Genomic DNA, 19948 nt, shown 5'->3' on the forward strand with positions numbered 1-19948 from the left:
ATTCTTTGGGATAAACTTATATTCATTTTTAGATAAGGTCTTCACACTATACAAAGTACATATTTTCTACCCCCCATGGGAAATAAAATAGCAGCTGCCTACCAGTTTTGTGGCACTTCCCATAGGAACCTCGTATCAGAGTCTACTACTGTGGCGAGTCCTTTAGCGGGCAGCAGCCCCATCACTCTTTTCCCAGTCGAGTCACACCCTGAGAATTCCATTCCTAGCATGCACTGCTGCAGTGTCCAGTTTCCTAAAAACAGTAATAACAGAATACAGGTAGTCCTATATATATAGGCTGGAGTTACAGATCAAAAATGTACCTGCTCAGACTTACAAACAAATTCAACAAACTTATTAGGAACAAACCTACAGAACCTATCTTGTTCATAAGCTGGGGACTGCCTGCTGTCCTATGAAGCAACTATAATAAAATTGCTGTTGACCAGCAATTCATTCAAAAGAATCAGCCACAGTTATCAGGTTGCTATGGTCATTGGGTTCTTCCTGATCACAAATAAGTAAAACATGACAATATAATATATGGTAGAAAATACAGTAGAGTCTCACTTATCCAACATAAACGGGCCAGCAGAACGTTGGATAAGCAAATATGTTGGATAATAAGGAGGGATTAAGGAAAAGACTATTAAATGTCAAATTACATTATGATTTTACAAATTAAGCACCAAAACATCATATTTTACAACAAATCAACTGAAAAAAGCATTTAGCACCAAAACATCACAATGTATTGAAAAGACTGACTACAAAAACACTGGCTACTAAAAGGCAGACTGCGTTGGATAATCCGGAATGTTGGATAAGCGAATGTTGGATAAGTGAGACTCTACTGTAACTTCTAAATTGAGCATTTGGTAGAAACAGATTCTCAACATCTTCAACCCTCTTCCATGCTTCAACTTGATGACATTGACATTTTGGAGAACAAGCCCTATGGGTAGTGACTTAAAGAGCTGGGCATGTTTAGCCTGCAGAAGAGAAGGCTGAGAGGAGACATGATGAGGGCCATGTGTAAATATGTCAAGGGAAGTCATAGGGAAGGGAGCAAGCTTGTTTTCTGTTGCCCTGGAGATGACGGCACGAAACATGGGCTTCAATCTTCAGGAAAGTAGATTCCACCTGAACATTAGGAAGAACTTCCTCATTGCGAGAGCTGTTCAGCAGTGGAACCCTCTGCCCCAGAGTGTGGTGGAGGCTCCTTCTTTGGAGGCTTTTAAGCAGAGGATGAATGGACATCTGTCAGGGGTGCTTTGAATGCAGTTTTCCTGCTTCTATGATTTTATGACTCTATAATGTCTAGATTAAGAGCAAAGATAAGAACCTATTTATTACCCTAATATTAAGCTTCTCTGCCAAAACAGTATGAATTGCCAAAGCAGTTTCTGCAGAAACCATCTTGCTATAATATGCTATTACATAATATGATATAGAATATATTAATGATGATGTTAAGTAATTTCTCTATACAAAAACAAAAATGTTAATTCTATTTTTGTTGAGGATAATATCACTGAAGTATATGACTAGTCTCAAGATACTGAGGTTTAATAGTAATAAAGGAGGAGCACTTCCCTCTTTTAAACCTCTTCCAAGACTCTTAGTTCCAACATATATATGTAATCTTTAAAAAATAGGTATTAGGGCACTGGTGTAAATCAGTCAGGAGAAACTGAGTTTAGATCATTGGCCCATGTTAGACCTAACTGACTACGATCAGCAGTAGCTTTCATAGGCTTCTGGCAGTAGTCCTTCCCAAAATTTGCTCTCTTCATTGTTGAAGTATAGATGCCAAGAGCTAAACCTAGGACCTTCTACATGAAACACATAAGCACAGAGTTTTGGGCATTTCCCAAGTCTGGATTTCTGATAAAATGCTTATTTTTAAATCATATTTTTTACATGAAGTAAAATGAGAGGTTATAGACAGTATGCTAGTAGTAAAAATATACTAGGAATCCTCCACTTACAGAAATGTTCCCCAACTCACCTGGGATGGCATCTGGGGAGAGTTTTCCTGTAGCCAACATAATGTCACGGAAATTAAGTGATGCATAATAGACTTTGCAGAGCTGAACATTGGGGTTGGTTGTGTGGAAATGGCATAGCGGAGAAGCAATCCAGCGAAGAGAAGAAAGATCCCCACGTGTTAATACATTCACAAATGCATATTCAGTCATCTCTTGAGACTGAGCTGGAAAAGACCAGGATAGAAAGCAGTCAGCCTTGTTCCATTTTACAAATAGAAAAATGGCAAGGATAAGTTTATTTAATAGTAAGTTGCACTGCACATTGCAAACATTAGAATTGATGTGAGCCAATTGTGGCCACTGCTCAGATTTTCTGACTATAATCTGAATTCATTACAAAAGTGTGTGTCATCCTGGAGTTATATACCATTTGACTATGTTGAAAATGACATTTCTCATTTAACAGAATCAGGAAGATATTCCGGGAGCAGAAGACTATTTATTTTTATCATTTTTTTAGCATATATATAGACTGGACCACTGTCTTTTCTGTTATTGCTATCTTCCATTTCTTATGGAAATGAAATGTCACAAACTTTAGCATAAGAATCACCTTGTTTCAGCTGTAGATGTCTGAAAGAGCCCCATTTTCCATCGCGATGAACATTCATCACCAAGTCATTCTGGAGAATCACTTGCATCTCCTTAGCAGAAGGGTTAGTGGGAGGCTTCGCAGAAGAAGCATTCAGGTTGGAAACAAAAAGGCACCTAGGAAGTAAAATACAAGACTTAATCTGATTCTTCTCTCTCACACATTAGTGCCAGATGTCCAGAACATTGCGAGATGAAATTCTGTACCTGATTCTATGGCCTCCAGGTTCTTGACGCAGACAGTTCACCATCCCAACAACTCCTGAAGTGCCAGAATTGGTAACAGTTAGCCATATGGGCTGGTCAGAAGCATCTGCTAGCATTTCCTACAAGAGAAATCCGAAATGCTTATTATGGGGAAAAAAGGGTGATTTCCATAATGCATAACACGCAAACCACAGCTCGCTAATTTCACATGGGTCAAGAGAGGTCCTTCAAGATTCTCATTGAGAAATCTGAATGTAAATGGGAAGCCTGGGAACAAGACTAAAAAACACATACTACCTTCCATATTGAAATCCTTACCTTCAAAGGTTCCACCCATTTGTACTGAGTTTCCTCCACAGGCAGGAAAATAGGTTGCTTCATGGGAAGTGGCCGACGGCATAAGAAGATGGCTGCACCGAAGGAGGATTTTTTCACAGCCACTAAGTTCAGACCAGCTTTGCTAAATAACTCCTCCCATTTTACCTGCCAAACCAAGCAAATTAGGAAGATAAAAATCGATCTAAACATGTGTTGCCTAGAGAAAATGTATTTAGTTACTGGCTCCATATACTAATGAGCCAGGAAACTGTGGCCCAAATTGAGTAAACCTACTGAACCCATTATCAAATGCCAAACCAAGACCTATGAAAACCTTATTGACTCCATTGGTCTATTTCTAGTTGTGACCTAACATTGCATTTAGGCCAAATATTCTGTTGCCAAGAATTCATTTTAATGGCTATTTTTTCAGTTTTTTGCCTTCTCCTTATATTTAGGGTAATTAAACTGGTTTACATTGGGATGCATTAACTAAACAATATTAGTCATATACTGAATGTTATCAATATGTTCAATAGTAAGAGGGGATCTGGGGAAGAGGAACCACAAAGTAGCCATTTGTAATTGCAATAGTGCAATATTGTGTCTCTACTGAGAAGTAAACTTCACTGAGTTCAGTTTGATATACTCTCAGAGGTACCGGACTGCAGCCTAAATCCTATCCATCTACTCCTCTGTTTAAGGATGAGGCCACTATACACATACTGTAATAGGTTGCATCAATAGAAGCATATTCTAGACTGAGGGAAGTCAAAGCTGTGTTGTGCCCCACCTCAAGCTGTGAGGAGAGGCGGGTAACAAGTAAAAGTTGTTGTTGTTGTTGTCCCACTTTATTCTGCTTTGGTCAGATCTCATCTGAATTAACACTGTATCTGGGCACCACAATTCATGAAGGTTATTGACAAGCCGGAACGTCTCCAAGAGAAGGACAACCAAAATGATTCAAGATTTGGAAGCTAAGCACTATGAGGAACAACTTAGCTTGGAGAAAAGAAGGCTGGGAGAGGACAGGATAGCCATGTTTAAATATTTGAAAGGATGTTATAAGGAAGAGAGAGGAGGCTTGTTTTCTGCTGTTCTGGTGACTAGAAACATGGAGCAATGGATCCAAATTGCAGGAAAAGAGATTCCACCTAAACATTATGAAGAATATTCTGACTTTAAGCACTGTTTGGCAGTGGAATATGCTGTTGCCTTGGAACGTGGTGGAGTCTCCTTCTTTGGGAGTTTCTAAGCAGAGACTAAAAGGCCATCTGCTGGGGGTGTCTTGCTTGTGTGTTCCCGAATGGTCTCTTCAGACTCTGTGACTCCATTATTCTACATGTTTCATTTTTTCCTGAATTTTAGAGGACTTACTTGCAGGCCCTGCATTCTGGAGACATTCGAGTGTTGTGGAAATAAATTTATTTTAAGAAAAACATTTAATGGGATTTGGGGCAGATCTTTGGAGCCACCTGTGGCCCACTGACTGCATTTTGCTTATTCCTTATATACACACCAATCTAATAGTAAAGCCCCTTGTTATTTGCTAGGAATAAATACCATGAACAACAACACAATTATTTTTATTAAATATCCAAACGTCTGCATACTGAACAAAACAGTATATAGAGAAACCAAAGAAGAAATAAGGTAGTTTATAATATACCTGAGTCAGAAGACCTTGTTTTGCTTGAAGCTCTGGAGAAGTAAGGAAACCAACGATTTCTCCCAGAATTTGATCTTTTAGGAGAGTATGCAATAAGATAAAGCCACCATCTTTCAGGGTTGTTGCCATGTTGGAGAGCACCTCTGCTGGGTTCTTGAAAGTATTCAGGGAGCAATTGCAAACCAAAAGGTTAGCGTTTGCCAAATTTCCAGAAGGAGGGTTAACAGGATCCCACAACTCAGTGGAAACACCAATTTCCTGAAAATATGTCTCTTTTGATGCCAGGATTTCTGGCGTTCGATCAGTGGCGGTATAGTCTACTTGAAGCATTGGTTGAGTATTTAAGATACTTGTGACTCGTGAGTATAAATGCCCATCTCCTGCCAGAGCCTGTAAATATGAAGTGGAGACAATAAAAAGCTAATATATCATGTTTAAAACATGTTATGATTTCTCATTGTTTTTTCCCTAGATTTCCATCATAATTCCTATTCCTCTGGAGTTCCATATCAGGTTACAAACTTTTCTTTGCCTTCCTGCATAAATATTTACACATATTTTGGTATGGATTTTCCTACTGCATGCATTTTATTGTGTATTTTCATGCATTTTCCCCATGGATTGTGCCAATGCTTGAGTACATTTCTAAAACACAAACATACATTTGAAAAATTAAAAAGAGTTTAAAATTTTGTGGTTTTCACCTGACAATGGGAATCCAAAACAACTTAAAATATCAGCTAACATACATTTCCCTCTCATTCCTGCTCATTAGTCCATAATTAAACCGCAGACAAAAAGTTCAGAGTTCTGAGCTGTGCAGAACTCCACCACAACCCACCTCTATTATTTTCATCTTGTAACCTGTAATGTTCTCCAGTGCTAAGTCTACACAAGATTTCAATGCAGCAGAATCCAGCAGGCCATTGAGAAGGGGGTCTTCCTGAAGATGCAGCTTCTCCCGAGTTACAACTTGTTCTAGTTCGGAGTGCAGGTTTCCATTGAGCTCCAGGAGGCAGATTTCAGCAAGAATGTGCAAGAGACCTTTTTGTCCAGGCTCTGCCTGCGGAGGGACCTTTGCACTCTCAAGCCCCTGGATAGCCAACTTGACCCCATGCTTTGCTATCTTCTTTTGTAAGCTCTGAATCAATACTGTAGGAAAGAAACCACACATTTCAAAACAAAACAAAATGATAAAGTATTTTTCCACAGAATATATTTAACTGAGCCATGGTTGTACATGTAATCAATCATCTATTTACAGTACAAGCAATTCAAATTAATTGTAAATTGCATGTTATTGTTTTCAGTTTATACAAATAAATGCAAGTATATAAGGAAAGGCTTTCCTTGCTGTGGGTTTAAGCTCTACTTTTCTGTAAAAGCTGTCAGAAGTGTCAAAAAGTCCTGGAAGTGGATGAAAATCCGTTCCTGAATTTGAAACACATAGGTTGTTTATGTTGACTTTTTGATGTGCTGTGGTATGGAGCACCATCATTTAAAAGTGTAATTGATGCTCTTGGCGCTTTTCATTTTTTGGACTAGCCAATAGGCAGACTAGGATTTCTGGAGAGGATGAGGTCTGCAAAAATAACCATGAGAGGGCAGAACTTTGCCCCCCCCTCCGAGTCTAATTGAGAAAGAAATACATAGCATATGTTATTGTAGACCAGGGATGGGCAAACTTCGACCTTCCAGGTGTTTTTGACCTACTGGCTGTTAGGAATTATGGGAGCTGAAGTCCAAACACCTGGAAGACCGAAGTTTGCCCAAGCCTGTTGTAGACCAATGCTGGTGCCTCCCCAAACAACAATTCCCAGGATTCTCACCTAGAGGAGCTCAGTGCCATTCAAAGAACAGCAATTAGATCAGTAGACTATAAAGCAACATATATGTCCTGTGGACTAGGTTTTCTCCCTGAATTATAGCCCAGATGTCTTTGTTGTAATTGGAAGCATTGGAACAATTTTTATTACATGCTCCAAATACATGAGGCTACAATTAGCATCCTATGTTCTTAGCAAATTGACATGCATTCAGCTGACTCCTGCATCCAACAGGTTTCAGATCACTGCTCAAGCAAAGCATTTTATTTCATGGCCCTGATGCCTCCTTTTCTTATAGTGTAATTACTCTGAAAGTAATTATAAGGATACAAATGTATCTTACCTTTGCAGTGCTCAAAGCTGGACTGAAGCTGAGCTTTGGAGGACAAGCAATCATCCTCCATGTAGGGCACAAAGCAAAACTTCTCTAGTGTGGGAGAGGTCTGTTCCTGCTGTCGCCGAGGAGCCACACTGGCATGAAGACCACAGATCTGAACAGCGCCTGCTGTGATAGTATCAAGGCAGCGGTCTACAACAGCATCGAAAGCTGTATGGCAGGAAGAGAGAAGGCATAAAGTATGGAAATAGACAGCAAAGCCTATTTCAGAATTCAGCCTAACATCTGCAAAGAAACTTCAGTTGCTAATAGGTGTACTTCCACAAATCTACCTTTCTGCTTTAAGAGACACTGCAACTTTAAATTATTGGCTCCCATAATCTTACTGGGTTGTACCTGCAAAAAAGAAAAGAAAAGAAAAGCCATTACCTTCTATCTCATCGGTGTATGTCTGTGCACGCTCTTTGTGTAGTTTGGGATCAATGCAAACAGAGCGGATTCTGGTTGGCAAGCGCAGACTTCTTCCCAGTTCCCCCAAGATGATTAAGTGCAGCAGGGTATCCAGGAATGTGACCCAGTTTCCATTCCACAACACCTTCCCAGAATTCCCTGAGGATGAGAAATAACCTCATTAATCAAACAGCCATCATTGGCATGTTATCTCTATTACACAGTCAGCCAGAAACTACAATTCATTGTACAAGTAAATTGTAGCTTCTGGCTTACAGTAATAACTATGACAAGATTCCTTTGCTAGCTAGTTCATAAAACCATGTCTACAATGATTTCTAGATTATTCAGTGCCTTGAGTTTTTCATATTCTGTCTTTCTCTCCTCAATTTCTGACCCCTTCATATGATTAGGAAGATCTGAAGAAAGCTACAGATCATATTTGCTTGAATGCAAGACAAATTCTTCATGTGATGAATAATGTAATGTTCCTCACTGCACTGGAGAATTTTACCTGCATTCAGACAAATGTGGATGGGAAACCTCTTAGCACCTCAACCATCAAGAAACAATGGGGAAGTCTCATACATTTCAAATGTCACATCTTACTATCTTAACTGGAAAGCTCCAAAAGCTAAAGTGACAATGCTTAACACTATTTTCCAAGTCAGAGTTTTGTAATTACCATCACTACTGGATTCGAGGAGTCCCTGGAATGTTGGCCCATAGTCGTAGCCACGCAGGCGAAGCTCTTTGTAAATGTCCCCCTTTGATAGCTGAATGTCTGAGCTCAGCTGGCTCCCCAAGTCAATTTGCTGGTTACGAAAGTTATTTAGAGCAGCTTCTTCCAAAAGAGATATTTTTCCTGGTAGATAAATCCACACAAGACAACAGGTTGTCAGTCATCAGGAGTACACAGCCATTTTGATTTCTCCAGAGCAAATGCACTGAATGTATTTACTCACCACTTACAGCCAGATTTCCATTTCCAGATACCTCAAAACGCTGGGAAGCAGGCATGAGTCTCACTTCTAGTTGTGTTAAGCCTGCAAGGTAGTCAGAAATTGAGGAGATATTAGAGCAAGAAAGAGGAAAATCTGGTTTGTGGGCTTTTTATTTTTTACTTTTTATTAAATGAAACAAGCAAAAGTGTGGGATTGTTAGTCACCTTGTGTTCCCACAGGGAGAAAGGTGGGTAGAAATAAAGATAGCAACAACAACAACAACAACAACAACAACAACAACAACAACAACAACGGGCATAGTGGGTGAAGCCATTCAGGATCCTATGAGGTGCCACTGGGGTCCCCAACCACTAATCCTGTGGCTCCATATCAGAAGAGTTTCAGTTCTGCTTTCATAGTTGTAGAAATATCCCAACGTATTTGGGATGGTCAGAAAATCCAATCCTACGTATAGCAATATTCATTTGTCACAGTACGCCGACTAGAACAAAAGCTCTTAAGATTTAAGCTTCCTGTACTATGGTCATATTGTTATTCCTTTTAATGAATGATTTCACCAGACTATGTTAATTCAGCTTTGAGGTACTGCCCTTCAAAGAATCCTCACATCGATCATATTGTACCTGAGAGGGAGACACTTGGCTTATCTCACCTTTCTTTGGAAGTATTGTTGCCTGGTGGATTGTAACATCCTCAAAGATGATGGGCATTTCTTCTATGGAGGTGCCTAGAGAGCGTGCCAGAGTGCGCCAGGCCAGTACCAGGTAGCCAGTTGCTGGGTATAGGACCCGGCCATCAATACAATGACCCACCAAATAATGGTCAGCTGATTCAGGATTCACATCTGTCAGCAATCATAGAAAAGAACAAAGCATAGCTTTTAGAACTCCAAAGCAACCGCTGTTTCAAACAGATCCAAAAGGTACTTAAGGTATTCAAATGCAAATATTCTCACTTTTCCTCCCACCATGTAGGCTTTACTGCTGCAAACAAAGAAGGCAGCTCCCCCCCCCCCCCCTTTGCCCATCAGCATCTTTCTCTTGCTAAAGTGGTGACACAAAGCATTTAATGAGTCATGCATACTCTCCAGTCAGAAGCTAGAAACACTCTACTTTGACCTCTTCAGATTTCTGTTTTTGCAGGGAGTAAGGATCAGAGAGGAATGCATAATATTTCCAGTACACACCAATATTGTAGACTGTGGCTGCTCCAGAATTCCCAGAGCCTGTTGGGAAGTCTTCAGCTTTGGGCACATCCCATGTCTGACTGTGGTCCCACAGAATGTATGGGGAGATGAATGGAGTTCCCATAGGGGCAGGATATTCCACAGGTGGATACAGGTTGTTTGCAAGGATGTTTATTCTGAGAACACAAAAGAGAGGATTTAATAAAAGTTTACCCAATAGTCCTAAAAAAGAACACAGCCATCCATGGGTGACAGGCCTAAAGTGAAGAGTAGGCTGGGCCCAGGAATATCCCAATGCAATATATCCAACCCGCCCCCAAAAGGCTCTTCTGAAAAAGCACAATACTTTCTATCCCTGAAGGAGTGTGGAGGAAAACATATAATTTCTAGTACACCAATATTCTAGCTGGTTGTAAAATTTCTATTCCTATTTTGGTATGAGCATTTGAAATTCTGCTTTTTAATAATATTACACATATGAATGAATAAACATCCCCTTACCCTGTCATATGGATTTTTCCAACATGTGTCAAGAAGAATTCCAGGTTATTTTTATGTTCTCTCTTCATCAAGGGTAAAATGGTGCAGGTTGGCTTCAAAGCTCTCCTTAGGATTGCCTGGAAAGTTCAAAATGTTAGCAGAAAACCCCATGAACTTCCTTCCTCTAAAAATACACTGTATCTAGGACATCAACTTTTTTTGGGAGGTATCTAATCCAATTGATAGATGACTGGAATCAAGAAATTTGTTAGGTAAAACTTTTCTTCTCACTTCATTGTCACACCAGGAGCAGCTATCAGCCATACCAAACACAGTATCAGCAGCCCCACCCTTAGTCTAAAGGAAGGAAATAAATCCCAGCATTATACCAAAGCATAAAGCACTACATCAGAGTAATAAAAATGTTGCAACCTGCCTTTCATAATGGTGAACAACTCTTCTTCTGGTGCCCCCTTCTCCCTCCCCAATATTATCTTTTAAGCAGAATTGACTGAAAGTGTTTCATTTCACTTTAGTTTCCAAGAATGTGCATACTAAACACCTTTTATCTATTGTCATTTTGTGAGACTCCTGGTTTTTCCAGTGGGAACTAGAGTCACAAAAGTTACTATGGTGTGCAAACATACACTGAAAATTAAGACTCTAAACTAATGCATACCTTAGCCATTTGTTTCCAGTATCAGAAGAAAACTCAGGACCCTTCCAGACAGGCCTTTAATCCACAACCTGTCACATGTTTACCTGAGGTGTCCAAATGATGCCTCAGGTAAACTCGAATTAATCAGTAGTAAACTGGGATTTCCCAGTTTACTCCAGATTAATTAAACACCTGGAAAGATCCAGACCTTAATGTAAGGTTTAGATCTTTCCAGGTGTGAGCCCTGTGGGAACAGATTCCAGGGACTTCTTCCACAGGGTCAATCCCCACAGCCATCTTTGGGCACCCGGGCCTGAAGGTGCAGGATGGCATCCTCCCCCTCCCTCCCAGTACTCCATTTACCCCCTAAACTTACCTGACATCCCTCCTCCCCCCCCCCTTCCAACCTACCGATGTATCATTTTGACATGCCAGGAGCTTTTGACAGAGGAACCTGAACATACAGCCAGGTTCCTCAGGTAAATTTAGACGGTAAATGGGGGCTGGGGGCTGGCTCCATGCTCCCCCCCCCCCCGGGTCAACCTCTGGTTGTAACCCTCCCAGGGAAAGCCCAGGGTTTGGGGTGGGTGTGGGGACTAAATCCCAGGAGGAAATGAGATATATTATCCCAGTTCCTCTTGGAATTTAGTCATGTGCGGAAGAGTCGTCAGTCATTCAAATTCTAGTCTTAATTCATGCAGTCTCATTAATGTGCAAATTCTATATGTAATTATCTGTACATAAGTCCAGCTGAACATGTTGGGACTTAGATCTCAGGTAAACAGGCACAGAATTGCATTGATGAGAACATCAGAGTTACTGGGTTTTTTTAAGGAAATCCCTCTCAAAATGGTTCAGATTACCCTGAGATCTACTAATCTATCTACTTTCTGCCCTTTCATGCTTTCAACAGAATGCTGATTTATTAAAAGTTCACATTCCTTTCAGCTCTAAACACCAGCAGTTGCAATGTCAATAGCACAAATATCCTGTCCCCAAATGATTGAGAAAGCTAGCAGTGTATGTTTGTGTATAAAAATAATAATACAGAGGGAAGCATTTTTCATTGTCTCAGAGGAAGAACACATTGCTTTCTAAAATTTAAATGCTAAAACTCAACAAAAATGCTATTAAACGTCCACAAAATGATATGAGCACAGTGGAAGAGGGGTTGGCTTTTATCAGGAATGAATGATGATGTCACAGGCCCTGCCCACAAGTCCTTAAAACCAAATGCCACCTACCCTGTTTCCCCGAAAATAAGACAGTGTCTTATATTAATTTTTGCTCCCAGAGATGTGCTAGGTCTTATTTTCAGGGAATATCTTATTTTTCCATGAAGAAGAATTCACATTTATTGTTGAACAAAAAATTGAACATTTATTATATACTGTGCAGTAGTTGTCATCACAAACCAGCATAACCAGACAAACTGTGAATCCTATCAATAATTTCTTGTTACTACCATTATTTCCATGTACAACAATCTATGGTACGTACATTTACTGATCCTGCATGCTCTGGTGTTCTGTTCGGCAGGCATGCTTTGAAACAAAAACTTTGCTAGATCTTACTTTCAGGGGAGGCATTATATTTAGCAATTCAGTAAAGTAAGCAAAGGTCTTACTTTCAAAGGATGTCTTATTTTCGGGGAAACAGGGTAGTACTCCAAAATGCATTGGGTGTGCAAACTGGTAAGGTAGGAGCAGCAGCAGCAAAGTATTTCTGATTGAGTCTGGAAGACTACAGTGTAATCTTCGCAATCCTGTGAATACCACGAAATGTGAATGACAACTATGGGTGGAGCTACACTGCTCTATATCCCAGGATCTGATCCCAGATATTTTTATCCCAGATTATCTGGCTGTGTAGACTCATATAATCCAGTTCAAAGCAGATAGTCTGGGATCAGATCCTGGGATATAGGGCAGTGTAGATCCAGGCTATGTATTCACTGTATAGAGACAAAAGACTTATCCATTGTTGTTCCATAAATAGAGGAGCTTTTAATTAAGTGAATGCTATCACTGAAATAATGCTACTTTCAGTGCCATTTTGGAAGTTTACTAAAAAAAAAAACCCTAAAAACTAAGTCATGAAATCAAAACCAAGGCTGATGGGTTAGTCATATAGATTTACAATAAATCCACAGTGTACATCAGACATGGATTAGAATGTGTGTGGAAAGAAAATGCCCATAAATTCTGTAATGCAAGAGCTTGCCTTTCCTAATTCTTCTAATATTTGATAGCTTTAGTATACTCAGGAATTGAAGTTTTGTCTCTTTTGTAGTAAGTCTATACTTTTTTGTGCATTCTCCTATTCTCCTATGTGCAAAGCAACCAGTGTGTGGTAGCGCTTGAGACTGTACAGTCCAAATCAAAGTTGCTTTTATGTTATTGCATTGAATTATCTGCATAAATTGCTAGTAGCACCAAATAAACTTAAGAGGCATCTCAGAGAATTGTATTATCAAAATGTTGAATATTTATCTTAATATATTTATGGAGAAAAGGATAGTCAGCTCTTATTTTTATGCATTTTGCTTCCAAGAAAGTAGGGATGTGATTGTAGCCCAAAGCTACCAATCTATGGTCACTTGGGGGAAATCCATATTGTTAAATGCAATGGAACCTACTTTTATTTCTGTGATGCGGGATCACATGGTACAACAGCAATCCTACACATATATATCTGGAATTAATCAAATAATCAAGCTAAAATGTTGCTGTTTTCTGCACTGATATTTAAATGCTTCTCTCAATCTCACATGTGCCTCTGCAAATAGCAGCTCAAAATGGCTTGCTGTTATGTGTCTTCAAGGTATTTCTAATTTATGGTGATCCTAAGGTGACCCTATCTCAGGAAGGTTTGGTCAGAGGGAGTTTGTCTTTGCTCTCCCCTGAGACAGAGCGTTTGACTTGACCAAAGTGACATACAGGCAGTCCCCAAGTTACAAACACTTGACTTCTAAATGAGTCATAGTTAAGAACGGGGGGGGGGGGGGGGGGAGAGACAACAGAAAATGGGAGAAATCTACCCCTCGGAAGGGAAATTTACTCCTGAAAGAGTTATCATGGGGAAAAAGTGTATCCACTGAAGCTTTATCCCCAGTCCCTGTTTTGACAACAAGACAAATTTTTCAAAATTATCACAGGGACAGAAAGTGAGGTGAAATCTTCTGAACAGGGGCAAAGACAACAAAATAAACACCACAGGGGTGTTAACCTTTCCCTTCCCTGTGCTATCCAAAGTTCATATATATATATATATATATATATATATATATATATATATATATATACACACACACACATACATACATATATATATATACATATATACATATACATACATACACACACACACAAACACACACACATATACATATACACACACACTGTATACACACACATATATACACACAGAGAGAGAGATACATTGACTTAAGAATTTAACTCATTCCATGACCAAGCTCTTTACTCAAAATGCTCTTATCTCAAAGCAAAATTTCCCATTGAAATTCTATTAATCTGTTCCAGCCCCCAGCCCCTTTTTGTTATGTGTTTTTAAATAAGAAAATGTACTTCATAAATAACAAATAATGTATAAATGCACATTCATATGGAACAATAAAAAAGAAAGATCAACTTTAATATGGTAGAAGCACAAAGTTGCGGCAAGCAAGCACAAAGCGAAGAGGCAGAAACATCATTTTCTTCATACTGTACTCATTCCAGCCTCCCTCCCTCCCTCTCTTGCTCTCTCTCACTCTCTTTTCATGAAGCCAAACATATCAGGAATAAAAACCACACAAAATCAACTAACCCAAAGTTCCTCAAAGCAGACAAGAGCAAAGCAGACAGCAATCTCTCAAAGCAGACAAGAGTACAAGGCATGGAGGCTGCTTCCTTGAAGCCCTGTACTCTCACACTTGCGCTCCTTCTGGCGCTAGCTCTTAACTAAAGATGCTGCTCTTATGTCAAAGCAAAACCATGACAGCTAAAACTCAAAATGCTCTTAAATTGAGACACTTTTAAGTAGAGGTTCCATTTTATGTGTGTGTGTGTGTGTGTGTGTGTGTGTGTGTTTATGCACACACACACATATATGGCTGGAGTTATACTTTAAAAATGTATCCATTCTGACTTACATACAAATTCAACATAAGAACAAACCTATAGACCCTATGTTGTTCGTAACTTGGGGACTACTTGTAATGGATTTCCATGAATGAGCAGGGATTTGAACACTGGTCTCCAGCATTGTAATTCAATGCTCAAATCACTACACCATTCTGGATCATCATTTTTAAAAAACTTAAGCTGGAGTCCTCTTAAAGAGACAGAAATTTGTCGCTGCTAATCATACTTCGGTAACCTTCTGTTTGGATTTCTGTACACAGTGTTCCTTTGGAAAATGTTCCATATTGGTGCAAATTAAACTAGTTTGATTATTAGGATCAGGTTATTGGATTGTTTCTTGCCAATCTTAAAACAAATGCTCAAGGTTTTCTGAGGTGCTGGAAATTGGGGTGCTGGAAAACTACAGCTGCAGTGCTTTTCCTCTTGCAAGGCACTTGGAAACAAGTAGAAGTAACAGGAGCCTTGTTATTGTACAACCCCACTGTAGTCAGCAAGGCATAGATCTGAAGAGATATGTACAGAATTGTTTTTGCTTGGTTCTTAAGTTATTGTAATGCCCTGCATGTGCATGTACATCCACCATTCTATATTGATGGAAAGCTCAATTCAGAAGGTCTCTGTATTTTTCATTGTTTTAGGAACAAATATAATCAATGAAATAAAGCAGTTCAATGTTCTATAAAAGTAATGCAGCCCAGAAGTGTGTATGTCTATTTCTTTGGAACTTTCCTAGTGGCTCAAAATAACAAATGCTAGGTCAATTAGGGAGAAACGCTATTCTAAACATGACAGCAAGACAATCAAAACTTCTTCTTTTTTTTTTTTTTTTGGAAAATAGCATCCATCTCTATTCCTTATGAAACCAATTGTGTGGAGAAACTACTAAATATAAAGACTTTTTGCTACCAAAAGCACATTATTAGTAGTTTTAAACAACCTGAAGATATTTCAGAAGTCACTGAATGAGCAAAGACTTTTCCAAGTATCAATCAAATATAAAGATCACCCACAATAAAAACAACAAAAAACGAAATGATACTAAGCAAATTTAGCCATCAGAATGAACTCTAGTAAACAGAATTAAGGGCATCAAACCAAGCAGGTCTCCCTTGGGAGTAAGTCCCACAACAGGGCCGGTCGGAGATAAATTTAAATATTAAGCGGGGGCGCTGAAAAGCGCCCCCCGCCGGCCCCGCCTCCTGCGCCCTGGCCCCGCCTCCCAACCAGCGTGCCCTGGCCCCGCCTCCCGCGCTGCGTGGGAGGCGGGGCCAGGGCACGCTGGGTGGAAGGCGGGGCCAGGGTTGGCCCCGCCTCCCATGCTATTCGCCCTGGCCCCGCCTCCCACGCAGCGTGGGAGGCGCGGCCAGGGTTGGAAAGAGGGAGGCTTCGCCGCCCGGGGAGGGGAGGAGGGATCGCCTCCTCCCCTCCCCGGGCGGCGAAAGAACCAGGCTTCGCCGCCCGGGGAGGGAAGGGGGGATCGCCTCCTCCCCTCCCCGGGCGGCGAAAGAACCAGGCTTCGCCGCCCGGGGAGGGAAGGGGGGATCGCCTCCTCCCCTCCCCGGGCGGCGAAAGAACCAGGCTTCGCCGCCCGGGGAGGGAAGGGGGGATCGCCTCCTCCCCTCCCCGGGCGGCGAAAGAACCAGGCTTCGCCGCCCGGGGAGGGAAGGGGGGATCGCCTCCTCCCCTCCCCGGGCGGCGAAAGAACCAGGCTTCGCCGCCCGGGGAGGGAAGGGGGGATCGCCTCCTCCCCTCCCCGGGCGGCGAAAGAACCAGGCTTCGCCGCCCGGGGAGGGAAGGGGGGATCGCCTCCTCCCCTCCCCGGGCGGCGAAAGAACCAGGCTTCGCCGCCCGGGGAGGGAAGGGGGGATCGCCTCCTCCCCTCCCCGGGCGGCGAAAGAACCAGGCTTCGCCGCCCGGGGAGGGAAGGAGGGATCGCCTCCTCCCCTCCCCGGGCGACGAAAGAACCAGGCTTCGCCGCCCGGGGAGGGAAGGAGGGATCGCCTCCTCCCCTCCCCGGGCGGCGAAAGAACCAGGCTTCGCCGCCCGGGGAGGGAAGGAGGCGATCCCTCCTCCCCTCCCCGGGCGGCGAAAGAGGGAGCCACAAGGCCAGGGCGCACTGGTCGGGCGGCGGGGCACCGTCAGAGCGGTGCCCCGCCTCCCTCCCAGCCTGACGGCGCCCCCCGGGACCTGCGCCCGAGGCGGCGGCGTCAATGGCCTTTATGGTGGGGCCGGCCCTGTCCCACAATCATAATACAAACACATCCATATACTATGTCTCCTCTGGACACACAAAGGACCAACTTTCTGCTCACCTATCCCACTGCCAGACTGATCTAGTACTATTTAACAAAATATGACCGTTTCACATCCTGAAATATTTATGGCTAATTTGTTTTTCCCTGCTACATTGCTCCCATGTAGGATAACAATACTTGTAACTGATTCTAGAGCATTTTCAGCTAAAGGGTTACAAGCAATACCAGTAAAAAGACACTTTGTAGCTTCTCTGATTTTTCTTCCTTAAATATGAAAGGGTTACAAATGCTACATTTACCCCTCTGCCAGAACACTCTGTGAATTAATCAAGAGGTTTGCAAAATAATAGGCTCATTTAAAAGCATCCCTTGTTTCTCCACCTGGAATCATCTTGGGAAGTTATGCTAGCAGCTGAAATGTGTGCAAAAAGGTATCCAATCCTTCCTTGCACAAGCTGCCTCTGCATTTGCTGAATGGCAAATCCACAAAGCTCTACTCCTTCGGCTCCACAGCAGGAATGGCTACCAGAAAGTCCCTGGAATGTCCTCTGATATGGTCAGCAATCTACCAAACACACACACACACACCACTGCTGTTACTGCCATCGTTGTTGGCATTAAATAAGATCTTGGTCTCTGTCTTTAGCTACAGAAAACTCAGATTATGCACAGAGGTAAACTGAAGCATTCAGATTACTAAATGTGAAAGGAAAAGCTATATGAAGTACTGTATCTGGAAGTACTAAGAATAAGAACAGGAGATGAAAGAGCATTCTTGTTATTAGAAAATAGGAGTGCTTTCCACAGCATCTTAATAGTTTCAGCCCATTAATTGTCACCAAGGGTAATACCTGTAAAAGGGCGTGTGGGGCGATCTCCACTACAACAGCATTTTCTGGGATATGCCTCAGGCCTTCCTGGAACAAGACTGGGCTGACAAGGTTATTCACATGGTACTCGGCAGAGGAATACTGAGCCAGTTCAGTTTGCCATTGAGATTCAGGGATGGAGGTGCTGATCCAGCGAGGTGAACGTGGCTTTGGACTGGGAATAACCTACAAGGAGGAAAAAAGGAGACAGGCAGCATCAAGCAAATGTCACACGAAAACTGGGCAACAGGGACCAAAAGAAGTATTCTCCCAATGAGAAGTCCTTAAGGAATTTTACCTTCTGCAGAGCACTAAGTAGGACTGGCGCAATTGATGCCATATAGCAAGAGTGGAAAGCGACTCCAGCACTGAGCACCTCTTTGGCAAATATACCTTCTGCTTTCAGTTTAGACACAAACTGGGACACCAGATTCTAAGGAAAGGAATGAAAATGGTAAATCTACTTTGGAAAGTTCTATTACAATCTCAATTAATTTGACATGGCTTAAAGTGGGATTTCTTCCTGACCCACTGAGGGCCCTGCTACACATGCAGTAAAACCCGGAAATAACAGGGATAAAAAGGGTGTGTGGCTAAACGACATTTGGGAAAAGTATGGGCAGAATTAGGTTAACAGCTGAAAATCATATGTTTAAAATGTGAGCTTAAAACCTGATTCTGCCCCAAAAATGTGCACCTTCACATGACTGTATATCCCTGCAGTCATGCAAAACACGTGATTTCCTTCCCATTCCCCTGTATGGATTGCTCCAGAACACGTGTTTTAAAAGCCTGAAACAGTTAACTGGGCTGTCAAAAAATGGAACCATGGACACACAGATGGTTGGAGGGAAGCACAAATGGAAAGCAAGTTAGAACTCTCTGCAACCATTCCTTTCTTCTGATGTCTATAATATTAAACAGAGCTTGAATTAACAGTTGCATGAAGAGAGAAGAAATCTGTTTATGTGTACATTGGGATCTTCACATGCACGCATATGAGGTCCAGGACATCTTAGAGAATTTTTTTTAAACTTCCACCAGATGTTCCCAGTCTGTCCTCCATCTTGATCCTCTTCAAAGGAAGGTGTCAAGACAGCAGGGGACCATTTCCCGGAACTGGCAAGTCTGTATGTGGACTTGCTTTCAGGAATTTTGTGGCCCACTTTTAAAACTCGCATTTTGACATTGTCTGGAAGTGCCCTGAGATTTAACTCAGGTAAAATTCCAATGGTGAGGAAGATGCCAGCAGATGTCTTAACTACACAACAGAGAAAGTCATCAATCATGCTGCATTCTCACCTGAGGTCCCGAAATAGTGACTGTGTCTTCAGAGTTGTGGCAAGCAGGCACCACTCCTGGAGGGCACTTGAGCTTGCACTCCTCCCATGTCATACCTGCAAAACATATATTGCTTTGGATGACTCCCTGCCATTTTGGAGTACTTATAAAGAAGTCTTCGTAAGGAATAAGTGAAGCTCATCAACCCTGGTTTTCTGGTTTCTCATTCCCATGCTAGACCTAGGACAAATTGATCCCTTTGGCATTATCTCAAATTGCATCATAATATTGGGTTGGTAGGTGGGAAAGAAGCAAATGAGTATTTTCCTCAGTACTATCCAAATCTCACCTCCTGTTCCACAAACAAGTAATATAGAATTCCCTTGATGAACAATTCAGTCATAAGCAGATTTACTAAAATTTAGAAATACAAAATCCCACGGGTTTGCAAAACATTTAGAAAGCAAGTCAAATGGGGAAAGAGCAAATGAAATGGCCAATTAATTGTGGTAAATTAGAGGGTCATTTTCAACTTGCTAATTAAAGCAGCTAACAGCACTTTTCCTTTGTTTGAAATCTTCCTTCCTCAACCTGGTGGCTTCCCAGGTGTATACACACAGCATGACTAAATACCAAGTTGTACAAGGATCAATCATCCTC

At 41.6% G+C, this 19948-nt stretch overlaps 1 protein-coding gene across 1 annotated transcript in view; it reads right to left on the reverse strand.

Annotated features, from left to right (window-relative positions):
* Positions 1-19948, reverse strand: part of fasn (fatty acid synthase) — a 64650-nt gene that overhangs the window by 17585 nt on the left and 27117 nt on the right. The window contains exons 12-28 of the mRNA XM_003217289.4: positions 19310-19404; positions 18306-18440; positions 17990-18193; positions 10102-10217; positions 9601-9776; positions 9067-9258; positions 8415-8495; positions 8135-8314; positions 7429-7608; positions 7006-7209; positions 5678-5988; positions 4837-5226; positions 3168-3332; positions 2850-2968; positions 2605-2759; positions 2012-2215; positions 103-253 (exon numbers count right to left, since the gene is read on the reverse strand). Coding sequence (XP_003217337.1) covers positions 103-253; positions 2012-2215; positions 2605-2759; positions 2850-2968; positions 3168-3332; positions 4837-5226; positions 5678-5988; positions 7006-7209; positions 7429-7608; positions 8135-8314; positions 8415-8495; positions 9067-9258; positions 9601-9776; positions 10102-10217; positions 17990-18193; positions 18306-18440; positions 19310-19404 — 3058 coding nt within the window. The remainder of the gene's footprint in view (positions 1-102; positions 254-2011; positions 2216-2604; positions 2760-2849; positions 2969-3167; positions 3333-4836; positions 5227-5677; positions 5989-7005; positions 7210-7428; positions 7609-8134; positions 8315-8414; positions 8496-9066; positions 9259-9600; positions 9777-10101; positions 10218-17989; positions 18194-18305; positions 18441-19309; positions 19405-19948) is intronic.

This window comes from Anolis carolinensis, chromosome 2 (genome assembly GCF_035594765.1).
Source record: "Anolis carolinensis isolate JA03-04 chromosome 2, rAnoCar3.1.pri, whole genome shotgun sequence".
In the NCBI taxonomy this organism is placed as follows: Eukaryota; Metazoa; Chordata; class Lepidosauria; order Squamata; family Dactyloidae; genus Anolis; species Anolis carolinensis.